The following is a 13,646-nucleotide window of genomic DNA, read 5'->3' on the forward strand; positions in this document are numbered from 1 at the left end:
TGTCAGTCAAACGTATTTGTTTTAATTATTTAACTAAGAATACAAATTGCAGATGGTGCTGGTCAGATTTTAAAATTCAATTAAACCCTGCCAAAACCAAACCATAATAGTTTAAGTATGCTATGGGCTATCCGACAAAAATACTGCAGTTTTTCAGTCATACATGTTTGTTTACGTTGAATACAGAATCGGTACATATCGCCTGTTTAGAACCAATCTATTCTAGCTCACATGTTTAAGTTTCTGTGTCAATGTAGGTAGATCACAGATTCATTACAATAATGTAATATTAAAGGTTAGTTGTTAGGTTAATTAAGGTTAACCTAACAAATAATCCAGTTTATCGGCTATTTTCAAAATGCGTTTTCCGCTGTATTCCGTATAACCGAACAGTACCATTGGAGTTGTTCTGTAATACGTAATAATTTGTATGGAATGTATTGAATATTAAAAACCACAGAAAAGATAATAAAAAGTAACAAACACTATCTACACTTTGTAGTCTTAGTTCAATGAAAACAAATACGTATGACTAACAAAGTTTAATGTGCACTATTTATGGCTGATCTTAACAGCCTATCTCCACCCTTCGCTACTAGTGTCAACCCACATCACGCTCCCCTATTTATATTTAAGTAGTACTTAGATACAATTATTTTTACAAAATTATTATCAAGTGATCGGGATATTTTTACAGCTCTTAAAGGGCCCGTCCATCCTATAATATCACATGATTGGGGCTATTTTTTAGCCCCCTTCCCCCATTGTCACAACCTTTTATCACACTGTCCATATGACGAGTATTTTTTACTATTATCTATTATGTTTTGGTTTAGGCAGGGTTTATTTGATTTTTAAAAACTAACCAAAAGGTAGGTACCATCTGTAATTATTTGTATGCTTGGTTCAATGAAAACAAATAAAAATGACTGACAAAGTGTGCATTATTTTTTCAAATCTTTAAAGCCTACCTCCAATTATGGTTTGGTATATGCATGGTTTAATTGAATTTTAAAAACTTACCATCACTATGTGCAATTTGTATTATTTGTTCAATTAATACAAATAAGCATGACTGACAAAGTTTATTGTGTACTATTTATGTCTAAACTTAACAGCCCACCTCCACCTTACATCAGTCTACCCTATTCATATTTAGAACAATTAGTTTAACAGATTTAAGTGTACTATATTTATGGCGGATTTAACAGCCTATCTCGACCCATCGCTACCGGTGTGCACTATTTATGGTGGATTTTAACAGCCTACCTCAAACCTTCGCTACACTATAACTAACAATTATTAGTTTAGGAAAAGTTAATATGCGCTATTTCTGGTGAATTTTACAGCCTACATTCACCCTTCGCTATTGGTGTCAACCTACATCAGTCTACCCTATTTATAAGGTATTTATATTTATAGGGTATATTTCAGAACAATTAGTTTAACAGAAGTTAGTGTGCACTATTTATGGCGGATTTTAATAGCCAATTTTCACAATTCGCTACTGCTGTCAACTCATATCAGTCTACCCTATTCATATTTAGAACAATTACTTAAACAATATTTAATTGTGCTCTTTATGGCGGATAATAACAGCCTACCTCCACCCTTCCCGACTGGTGTCGACCTACATCAGTCTACTGACGGGGCCCTCCACTGCCGCGGCTAGTTCCAAGGGTATGGAAGTGAAGGTTGTCAATGCCAAGAGGAGTCACAGGCCAAGGTCTTCGTATGGTTGGAAGTCAGAATAAAAACTCATAGTTGGTAGATGGTCCATATATTGTTCAAGTTCACAAAAGTTCACAAAGTTCACAATGGTTCATCATATTATAATTATTAGTGTTCAAAAAAAAGTTAATATTATTCACATAAATGTTCGAAGCACAGTATACGGTCATCCGTCAGATGATAAAGTACATTGACACTCGCAACACAAAAAAAAAGATATTGATTCGAGAGAGAAACTTCACAATTTGTTCCAAAAATATTAAAGTACCAGATAGGTATTTATGACAGAAAATTATTCACGAAATTTTTATAAGTCCCAGTTAGGTATTTATAATTTATTTCTCACACCGAAAATGTTAAAGTACCAGATAGGTATTTATTCCCGAAAATTATTCACGAAATTTTTATAAGTCCCGGTTAGGTACTTCTAAACGATTTTTCGCGCCGAAACGCTAAGTCCAACTTAGGGTATTTTACCCGCAGGAGGAAAGGGGGAGTTGGGTGGTCCCAAACTCCTGTGCAACTGCACAAATGTATGAAAATAGATGCGAATTTGGATCGTCCACCGGCGTGGTGACGTCCTCGGAAGCAGTGAGAAAACTGGATACAGAATTCGGAAATCCTGGGTTTTTATTCGAATCGGGAGATTTCATCCCCTCGGCGAGCGTTCTACGGGTCAAAAATCCACATATCATTTTCACTATGAGATTTGGACTCAATTGATTGCCCCGCGGAACCGCAAGCCGCGAGCGAGCTGAAATCAACGGAGTTCGGTAGGCGCGGGCCGCTGGCATGAAATCTCGTTCGCGACATCCCGCTGAGAGCGCGATTTCATATAGCTCTCCTTACAATGAATGTGTTTTTTAGCTGGTATTGTACTTTTAGATTTTAATTAACCAAGCGAAAACTCAGTGTATCAAAGAGTGTGATACGTCAATCTGCTCGTTACCGCTTACGCTAGCATTTGAGTATGCACCCCGTGATGTGAGTCTCCTCATGATTGAAGGGCGGGAGCCACCAGTCCGGACCTATAAGCGGGCCGCCCACGCGCTACGTGTATATTTATGATAAAAATAAAAATTATTAAAATATTAGGTCTTATTCTCTACGTATACATATAAATGTTATATCTAATTAACTTATATTTAAGGCGCTAAAATTAATGGAATCTGACCAGTCTCCGAGCTCTATATCTCGCGAACCTTTATGGTTACGCGTACTATAAAATAACCAAAATCTCCGCGGTCCATAGACGCATACGTCATTTTAAGTTTCACGTTGATCGGACACGCGCAGCTCTAGCTATCATTGATAATGTGTTTGTATGGAGATCTCGCGGCTGTCATGGATTGCGTAACCGGGTTTTCGCTCCACACATGAGCCAATCGGCTGTGGCCGCGGTCGGGATAGGGAATTGATCCAGTTGTGCGAGGGAGACAACTGTCCGGTTACCGACCAGCGAACGCAGCGCCAAGGCTGCTCATATGACACACATGATCCGCGAGAAATCCCGCGGGGCAATCTCGCGCTGGATGTGCGGATCACGCGTATGGTATTAATATGAGAGTGATGAAAATTAGATGCCAGAGGTATACGGTACCTCGTGAGTGGCTTAGATGCTATGTAGATGCTACGTACAGAGCCCAGGTCTGGACCGATTCTCGTCTAATTAAATTAATTAAAATATTGATTAATTATTATCTAGCTTAATTTCGTGGATCGAACTATGTCAACATTATATTCTAATTATAGGTACAGATTTATATATTAATGTCGGTTTACAATTACACACGCTGACAATACCTAATCATCGCAATTATACAATATTAGATCCATTTATCTTAATTACATTATTATATCTACTCGAAGTCCAATACAGTATTATGCTAATTTAACATTTATATACCTATCAATTATTTATTTAATTGAATTTTAATTACTACCTTATTATTACTCCGTCGTTATTTACATTCTTACCATCACTCTTCATGGTCCTTATGACCGACTTATCTCTTCTACAGTTCACCCTGAGGAGCAGTGGAACCTGCTGGGGCAACTGTAGGACTTCCTCATACATCATATATGGCTCGTCTTTGTCGGGGGTCGTGAGCTTCTCGCTATATAACCGGTGGTACATTGACTATTTTGATCAGATCGAGCGGTTGGATGGTACCACTCCTTATGGGAGCGTCCTCTCAGGGGCACACTAAACGTGTTCGTGACACTACCCTATAAATATTTAGAATAATTAGTTTAACAGAATTTAGTGTGCACTATTTATGGCTGATTTTAACAGCCTACCACCACACATCAATACTGGTGTGCAATATTTACGGTGGATTTCAACAGCCTACCTCCACCCTTCCCGACTGGTGTCCACCAACATCAGTCTACCCTATTTATATTTAGAACAATTAGTTTAACAAAATTTATTGTGCACTATTTCTGGTGGATTTTAACAGTCTACCTCTACGCTTCGCTTCTGGTGTCAACTCATATCAGTCTACCCTATTCATATTTAGAACAATAACTTTAACAATATTTAATGTGTGCTATTTATGGCGGATAATAACAGCCTATCTCCACCCTTTGCGACTGGTGTCGACCAACATCAGTCTACCCTATTCATATTTAGAACAATTAGTTTAACAGAATTTAATGTGTACTATTTCTGGTGGATTTTAACAGCTTACCTCCACCTTTCGCTACTGGTGTCAACCTACATCAGTCTAGGCTATTTATATTCAGAACAATTAGTTTCACAAAAGTTAGTGTGCACTATTTATGACGGAATTAACAGCCTACTTCCACCCTTCGCTTCTGGTGTCAACTCATATCAGTCTACCCTATTCATATTTGGAAGAATTAGTTTAACAAAATTTAGTGTGTACTATTCAGGGTGGATTTAACGGCCTACCTCCACCCTCTGCTACTGGTGTCAACCCACATTCATATACCTTATTTATATTTAGAACAATTAGTTTAACAGAATTTAGTGTGCACTATTTATGGCAGATTTTAACAGCCTACCACCACACATCGCTACTGGTGTGCACTGTTTACGGAGGATTTTAACAGCCTACCTCCACCCTTTGCTACTCGTGTCCACCAACATCAGTCTACCCTATTTATATTTAGAACGATTAGTTTAACAAAATTTAATGTGCACTATTTCTGGTGGATTTTAACAACCTACCTTCACCTTTCGCTATTGGTGTCAACCCACATCAGTCTACACTATTTATAGGGTATTTATATTTATAGGGTATATTTCAGAACAATTAGTTTAACAGAAGTTAGTATGCACTATTTATGGCGGATTTTAACAGCCTACCTTCACCCTTCGCTACTGCTGTCAACTCATATTAGTCTACCCTATTCATATTTAGAACAATTACTTTAACAATATTTAATTGTGCTGTTTATGGAGGATAATAACAGCCTACCTCCACCTTTTGTGACAGGTGTCGACCTACATCAGTCTATCCTATTCATATTTAGAACAATTAGTTTAACATAATTTAGTGTGCACTATTTATGGCTGATTTTAACAGCCCACCACCACCCTTCACTTCTAGTGTCAACTCATATCAGTCTACTCTATTCATATTTAGAACAATTGCTTTAACAATATTTAATGTGTGCTATTTATGGCGGATAATAACAGCCTACCTCCACCCTTCGCGATTGGTGTCGACCTACATCAGTCTACCCTATTCATATTTAGAACAATTAGTTTAACAGATTTTAGTGTACTATATTTATGGCGGATTTTAACAGCCTATCTCGACCCATCGCCACCGGTGTGCACTATTTATGGTGGATTTTAACAGCCTACCTCAAACCTTCGCTACATTATAACTAACAATTATTAGTTTAGGAAAAGTTAATATGCGCTATTTATGGCGGATATTAACAGCCTTTCTCCACCCTTTGCTACTGTTGTCCACCCATATCAATCTACCCTATTTACATTTAAAACAATTTATTACCTATTTATATTTAGAAAAATTATTAGTTAAAAAAAGATTGTGTGCACTATTTATTTATGGCGGATTTTGACAGCCTACCTCCACCCATCGCTATTGGTGTGCACTGTTTATGGTGGATTTTGACAGCCTACTTTCACCCTTCGCTACTGCTGTCAACTCATATCAGTCTACCCTTTTCATATTTAGAACAATTACTTTAACAATATTTAATTGTGCTGTTTATGGAGGATAATAACAGCCTACCTCCACCCTTTGTGACAGGTGTCGACCTACATCAGTCTACCCTATTCATATTTAGAACAATTAGTTTAACAGAATTTAGTGTGCACCATTCATGGCTGATTTTAACAGCCCACCTCCACCCTTCGCTTCTAGTGTCAACTCATATCAGTCTACTCTATTCATATTTAGAACAATTACTTCAACAATATTTAATGTTTGCTATTTATGGTGGATAATAACAGCCTACCTCCACCCTTCGCAACTGATGTCGACCTACATCAGTCTACCCTATTCATATTTAGAACAATTAGTTTAACAGACTTTAGTGTACACTATTCATGGCGGATTTTAACAGCCTACCTCGACCCATCGCTACCAGTGTGCACTATTTATGGTGGATTTTAACAGCCTACCTGAAACCATCGCTACACCATAACTAACAATTATTAGTTTTGGAAAAGTTAATATGCGCTATTTATGGCGGATATTAACAGCCTTTCTCCGCCCTTCGCTACTGTTGTCCACCCATATCAATCTACCCTATTTACATTCAAAACAGTTTGTTACCTATTTATATTTAGAAAAATTATTAGTTAAAAAAAAATTGTGTGCACTATTTATGGTGGATTTTGACAGCCTACCTCCACCCATCGCTATTGGTGTGCACTCTTTATGGTGGATTTTAACAGCCTACCTCGACCCATCGCTACCGGTGTGCAATATTTACGGTGGATTTTAACAGCCTACCTCCACCCTTAGCTACTGTTGTCAATCCACATCAGTCTACCGTATTTGTATTAAGAACAATTTATTATTAGTTAACAAAATTGAGTGTGCACTATTTGTGGCTAATTTTAACAGCCTACTTCCACCATTCTCTACTGGTGTCAACCTACATCAGTCTACTTTATTTATATTTAGAACAATTATTAGTTAATATAATATGTCCTATTTATGTCGGATTTTTACAGCCTACCTCCGCCCTTCGCTACTGGTGTCAACCCACATCAGCCTTTCCCATTTATTCTTAGAACAATTACCAAGTCAAATTATCAAGTAAACTGTAAGGGGCCGTTCATATACGACGTCACATGATTTTAGCTATTTTAGCACCCCCCCCCCCCCCGCCTATCGTCACAACCTTTACCACTCTGTTTTTATTATGTCCTCCCCCGCCACATTCGTCAGAAATCATCACATTATAATAAATTAGACCCCTTCTAGAGCGTGACATAATATATGGATGACCCCTGATAGAATAAATCTCAGCGAAGATTCTCTTGAAAATTGCAATCGCAAATATCTATTTATTAGTTGCGCGGTTGTATTGATTTCATTAGAGTGCAAATCATAAAAATGTTCTTGAACGAATCTTTTAGGAGTAAACAAATGCGTCACATGCATTCAAACCAATGCCGAACAAGAAGCCCTCTGATTGGTTCATTCAAATTGGATCAACAGAAGCTAAAAGAGTAAAATGTATATGGGAGGGGAAAATGGGCGGGGCTTCTATTAATAGATCGAGACTTTTGTTGCTCCAAATGGATCAATTTCGTATGTCATCTTTGGCAATGGAGCAACAAATCAGGGTAGATCAACAATTACAAAATGTTCAACAAATACCTGGTGTGCCGTCGCGTAAGATCAACTTAGAACGAGAAGAGATATCTATATATATATATTCATATATATATATAATAATATTTGTTAATAGTGACAGTGTTTTATTGAATCTAATACAATTGGAACATTAATATGTATATGCAATGATTTGGCGAAAAATACGAATACGAAAAACCGAATAAATACGTGTACTTTTACATAGGTATAACGTTTACATTTTCCCGTGATAATATCGAGGAAAATTAGTTATAAGTAAACAACTTCTAAGTGGCAGGACCTCCAAGAACGACCGCACTCGGCGCCGCGGCCAAATGTCGCCAGTGTTGCCATATTACATAACGTATATTTCGGTGTTCAAGTGTACCCAATACGGCAGCTGCGGCCGTTATCGCCTGTTTTGCGCGGCAATTGGCGCAATTAAAACATGTCAAAGTGGACGGGCTGCGTAATTAATATGGCAACTTTCGACTGAGTCGTGGCCCCGCTGTAAATTATGGCGATCGGCGGTTTAGAAACTCAACCAGTGCAGTGTGCACTTGACGGTTTTAATAATTAGTGTGGGATCACATTATTTTGGCTTTACACAAAATCAAAGTGTTCCTCACAGTAACCATAATGGTGGAATCGAATAGATTAATTAATTCAGTGTTTTTCAACCATTTTCAGTAAGACATACACCAAAATTGTTGAATTAAACTATTTTTGAAATAATAACACATTACACGGTGATATTTTCAAAAATGATCAATTTCCATATTTTTTACTGTATATATTATTATGTAATATTCATAACTCACTAAATTAAAAATCGAATAGTTAAAAAAAAACCAACTAAATATGGTGCTAATTTTCGACACTGGAAAATTCCAGGCAGGCTCTTTTTCAAACAGTATAAAATCAATTTCAACCAATCACGTCATCGCAAAAGCATGCAGCATCTTCTATAATGCCATATATATCAAGAAGATGATCAGATCAGAGAGACGATGTGATTTTTTTTTTTGCTACTAAACATAAACTTTTTATGAAGTAGGACTGAAAATATCGCATTTTCTCACATTGTGAAAAAGTGGATTTGACTAATATTTAAAACTGCTTTGCTTTACTTATTTAAATTAAAAGAATTTCGAGTTAACAATTTTTAATTTTTTATTAAGATCGGTTTTTTTTTAATAAATAAAAAACCATAGGACTATGAATTAGTCAAAAAAAATTTCATGCATTAGAGGAAACTTAATAAATTAAGTTGAAAAATAAACATGCTCGTGAAATAATAATATGGGATCCTAGAATTCACATTTTATAACGGTTTTTTTTTTAATATGAGTGCATCTTTGACTTAAAAAAAATTACAATGATCAGATAATCCAAAAACCTTCTGGTTGATGGTGAATATTTTCAAAATAGATTGTCAAAGGTTTTAAGATTATTTATAGCCAAAAGAATGCACTCTAACGAAACAAACGCACAATCAGAAACAAATTCCTGACACTCTGGACAAAAAAAGCTAAATTCTAATGGATTCAAGCTCTGTACTGTTCCATTTAAGTCGTTTTTTGCGACCCGGTTTTCGCCTTTCGGCATCTTTAGGTGTCGTGTACACTCACCAAAGGTAAACACACACTGACAACGAACACTCTTAACTCTAGTTTACATAATAAAGCAATACAATAAACTAGGTGAAAACTTCATTACCTACCTATAAAGTCAAAGGTCACAAAAAATACAATAAACAAATTATGAATAGTTGAAGTGTCAGTAAAAAACCTAATTAGTAAAAACCCTATCTTATCGAAAATCGTGAAAACCTAATAATATATCATTATTCTTTATAAACAATAAAAATACTATACTCAAGAGGTGTAAATCGTCAATTCTAAGAAAAATAATTAATGGAGTTAACTAATGAGATACTAGTATTTAATAATACTCTTACATATTACCTACTTTTGTATAACATTATTTTTAAAAAAAGTTTAAAGTTTGAAGTTTTTAAGTAAAAAAAAAAACGGTTTTTTTACCAACTTTATTGTATTGATTTATTATATAAACTAGAGTTAAGAGTGTTCGTTGTCAGTGTGTGTTTACCTTTGCTGAGTGTACACGACACCCGAAGATGTCGAAAGGCGAAACCTGGGTCGCAAAAAACGACTTAAATAGAATAGTACAGAGCTTGAATCCATTAGAATTTAAATTCAAATTCCATCAAGTACCTTCAGTTAATAGTATTAATATTATAAAAAAACTAACATCACACTCATTTTTTTTTAGTCGTAAAGTAATATAAAACCGTACAAATACACAAATAGCCTGGTAAATCCCAAACGAAGCCGAGTACAAACACTAGTGAATAATAAAAAAAATGTAAAAATAATATAACTATTAAAAAATACAACAATAATACTAGGATCTGTTGATATTTATAATAACTTTTGCGTCATTCCATCAAGAAATTACAATAAAGAAATTGATTAATTTTTCAATCTACATATTATGACGATATTTTTTTAAATTTTTACAGGGTGACTTGGAACAGCTGACAGTGGTTCCAAAGGCTGGAGCTGCAGCAGAACAGTGCGGTGATGCAGAAGCACTCTACGATGAGGAGCAAACGGGACCACTAACGGCTCGCGACCCGACTTAGGCCACGACCCCTACAGTGCGTCCAAGTACAATATTTTGAAATCACGCACCACAGGTCTATAGTAAGAATATCGATAAGGGTTGATTGTAAATGATAATTTTGTATAAAAGTATTATTAAATATAGCATTTAATGAATAAAAAATACATTTATTTATCAATAAATAAATAATAATATAAATATATTGGTAAACCGCTTACTCATATACCAACTTAATGAAAAAATTGCGTGTTTTTTTTATCTAAATGCTATAGTTAATAGGTACGAATTATAAAATATGAATAATAATATATATTTGATAAATAATATTATCACTATGCATAAGCCGTAGTACCAATGTTAATTATTCATTAAATACTAAAATAAATCTATGATAAGGACAAAAATAATATTACAAATAATTCTAAAAAATATTTAAGTTGCCTGATTATTTTCTAGCTAATATTATTTTATTACTTATTGTGAGATAATTATTAGTTGTGTACTTTTTATAATAAGTAGTTTATTTTTAGACAATAGTTAGATAATAAATAATTTATAAAAATGTATATACGAATAATAACTATTCATAGTAAAATTATGATAACTTCAGACAGTATTTTAGCTCGTACTAATACAATAATAATAGTAAATTACGATCATCAAAAGACGGGGTCGATCTGTTTCTACATAAATGCTAACCATAGCTTCATCAAAAGTTTATAAAAGCTCTAAGCTCCCACTTCGTACACACATGATCTCCGTATATCTGCCAATTAAATCCAGTAGTGTCTTTCTGGGTGGCAGAAGAGGAACTCATTCAAAAGAACGATGAGTTTGGACAAGCCTGGCGTCATGAATGACAGACATCTATGGTGAATAACTCCCATATGATATTAGACCAAATTATAAAGCTTCCGCAAATAGATTGTAGGCCTACAAATATCCAATGTGCATATAACATTGAATACTAACGCTTTGTACGTCTGCGGAGAAACCTAAACCAGAAAATGACCTACGTCCTCTATGCCTTTACATAAATTGAAGCTTCAACGCTTCTGAAGTGATAGTGATTTATGACAGTGGTTATGTGTCTGTCAATATCTCTAATTTTACTTTTGCCAATTTGGTTTTATGAATAAATTTATTTCATTAAAATTAGTTAACGTGTATAATGAACAAAGTCAAACAGGTTAAATTTTCAAAAGCTTACATTGTTATTTTTCTATTTATTCTTCTTTCTTTGCGTATTCTATTGAAGTTTAGTGACCAAATTTCAGTACATCTCACTGTCTTGGGCCAAACGTATCTGATCGCCAACAACTTTGCTAATAAACCACTTTCAAATTAATCAAAGAATCTCCACATGTATCTATGCCACTGCTGGCCACTGACTTCTTTTGCATTTTGAGTGAGAGTAAGTCATACTTCTCATAAAAGAAACTATGGCTGAATTCTTTAGAATTCTTCCATAGCTATAAGTTCTTAAAAGGTTTATTGGCTCGTTTTAAAACATCGTCGTTGGTAATGTGATTAGCTAATTTTACGCTAAATCAACTACATCTCAAAACCTCGATTGATATATACTATTTATAAATACCTAATAAAAGTTTTCATATAAATTTCGCGGTTATGAATATATCATTGCTCTATTAATTTAAAAAAATATCATCATCATAATCAGCCTGAATCTATCCACTGCTGGATGAAGGCCTCTTCAAGCTGCTTCCACTTCTCTCGGTCCTGTGCATTGCATTGCCACGTACTTCCGCAGAACTTTATCAATGCATCGATTCAGCGACCTCTAGGTCTACTTTGCGGACGTTTTGTACTTCTTGGATACCACTGGATGACTAGATTTGTCCAACGATTGTCTCTTCTTTAAGCTATGTGTCCAGCCCATCTCCATTTAAGGCTTTTAATAAACTTTATTACATCGCAAACCTTTGTCTGCTTCCTTATCCACTCATTCCTCTTTTTGTCCTTTCGCGTTATGCCCAGCATGCACCTCTCCATACCACGTTGTGCTACTCTAAGTTTCTGGATCTCTCTTTTACTTAGAGTCCATCTTTCACACGCATATGTGAATATTTTAATGAAGTGGTTTCAATATTGAATGTAACAAAAAGCTCATTGAAAGAAAGGTGTTTATCATACCATATTAGTGTATAATGTGCTGTTAGAAGGGGCTTAAGTTTTTCATTACTGTAGAAAAGCTTTGACCCAATTTATTCTCGCACAAAACCTTTCGAGATTTAGAATTTTTCTTCTATTCTAACTTTGCTAGTATGTGGTTAGTCCTTTTTTCATACATTAATGGCCATTTTGTTTCTCTACCTACGGAACCATATTCTGAAAACAATAGTATATTATAATATTTCGATAATATACTAACTAAAGTTGTGGAAACAGGTCTCTGCAACATAAAAAATAGATATACTGGAAAAAGATAATATATAAGGTGCATTGGGGTAATTCCGACAGAAATTTCTATGAGATGACTAGAGGTTATATATTTCGGTTAATTATTCAAAGCGTTTTATATTTACTGCCATTATTGTTTTACCTCTGTGTAGTAAAAGAAAATATGTATGATAAATATATATTAGATTCTTGAATATATAGTTGGGTTCTTTAAATTGAGAATTTGAAATATTGAGTCATTTTTTGAAGAGATGAAATGGTTATATTCCAGTACAGTCATAAATCATACATGAAGCTACCTATAGCTTTGCAAAAGCTCAAAAATATTAAGATTTTATCATTTACTTCAGAATTCTTTCATCTGTTAAATAACAATAATTATATTTTAACATACTTCAATAATCAAACCTTTAATTAAACTAAAATAATTTTGAAACATTGATTGTCAACTCCACTTAAAACCAAATACAATAGCATGGAATTGTCATTTGTCACGTGACCTAAGTTTTTTCAGGACATACGTTTATATATCACATTGCAATAGTCAGTTTGTTAAACATATCAACTCCAGACTCCCAATTAATTGAACATTTTTTCAATAAGTTTATGTGACATTATGTATTTGTATTTTTAAAAGTTTTTAATTACTTATCTACCTTTCAACAACCGCATAAAAATCTTTATTATGTTGAATACATAGCAGCTACAAACGATGAAAATTTGAACTAACGTCTTTTGTAACTATAAGACTCGTAATATTATTACGTTACCCCATAATACAGCTTTTTGAAGTTATACTTCTTTTGGGGCATATGGTAGAGAGTGAAATTGAAAGCTGCGCGCGCACACCGTTACGAAAGTGCGCGAAAGTATGAAGTTAGCTGTATACAAACGCAAGTTTGATAGTAGAATTTTTCCGTTGCCTAGGCAACGAATTTATTATTGTTTGCCATTTGTAATTCCTTACGTAAACAAACGATTAACGTCACAGTGACAGTTGTTACTTTAAAAATAAAAACAACGCGAAATAAT

The 13,646-nt window shown here is 34.6% G+C and overlaps 1 protein-coding gene across 1 annotated transcript in view; it reads left to right on the forward strand.

Annotated features, from left to right (window-relative positions):
• The window catches only part of LOC147075563 (collagen alpha-2(XI) chain), a 130,636-nt gene extending 120,375 nt beyond the window's left edge, over nt 1-10,261 (forward strand). Inside the window, exon 7 of the mRNA XM_085942347.1 lies at nt 10,090-10,261. Coding sequence (XP_085798473.1) covers nt 10,090-10,212 — 123 coding nt within the window. The 3' untranslated portion in view covers nt 10,213-10,261. The remainder of the gene's footprint in view (nt 1-10,089) is intronic.
• Nucleotides 10,262-13,646: the final 3,385 nt, after the last annotated feature.

This window comes from Rhyacophila brunnea, unplaced genomic scaffold (genome assembly GCF_057557595.1).
Source record: "Rhyacophila brunnea isolate RB1 unplaced genomic scaffold, BYU_Rbru_1.0 scaffold_14, whole genome shotgun sequence".
NCBI classification, from domain to species: Eukaryota; Metazoa; Arthropoda; class Insecta; order Trichoptera; family Rhyacophilidae; genus Rhyacophila; species Rhyacophila brunnea.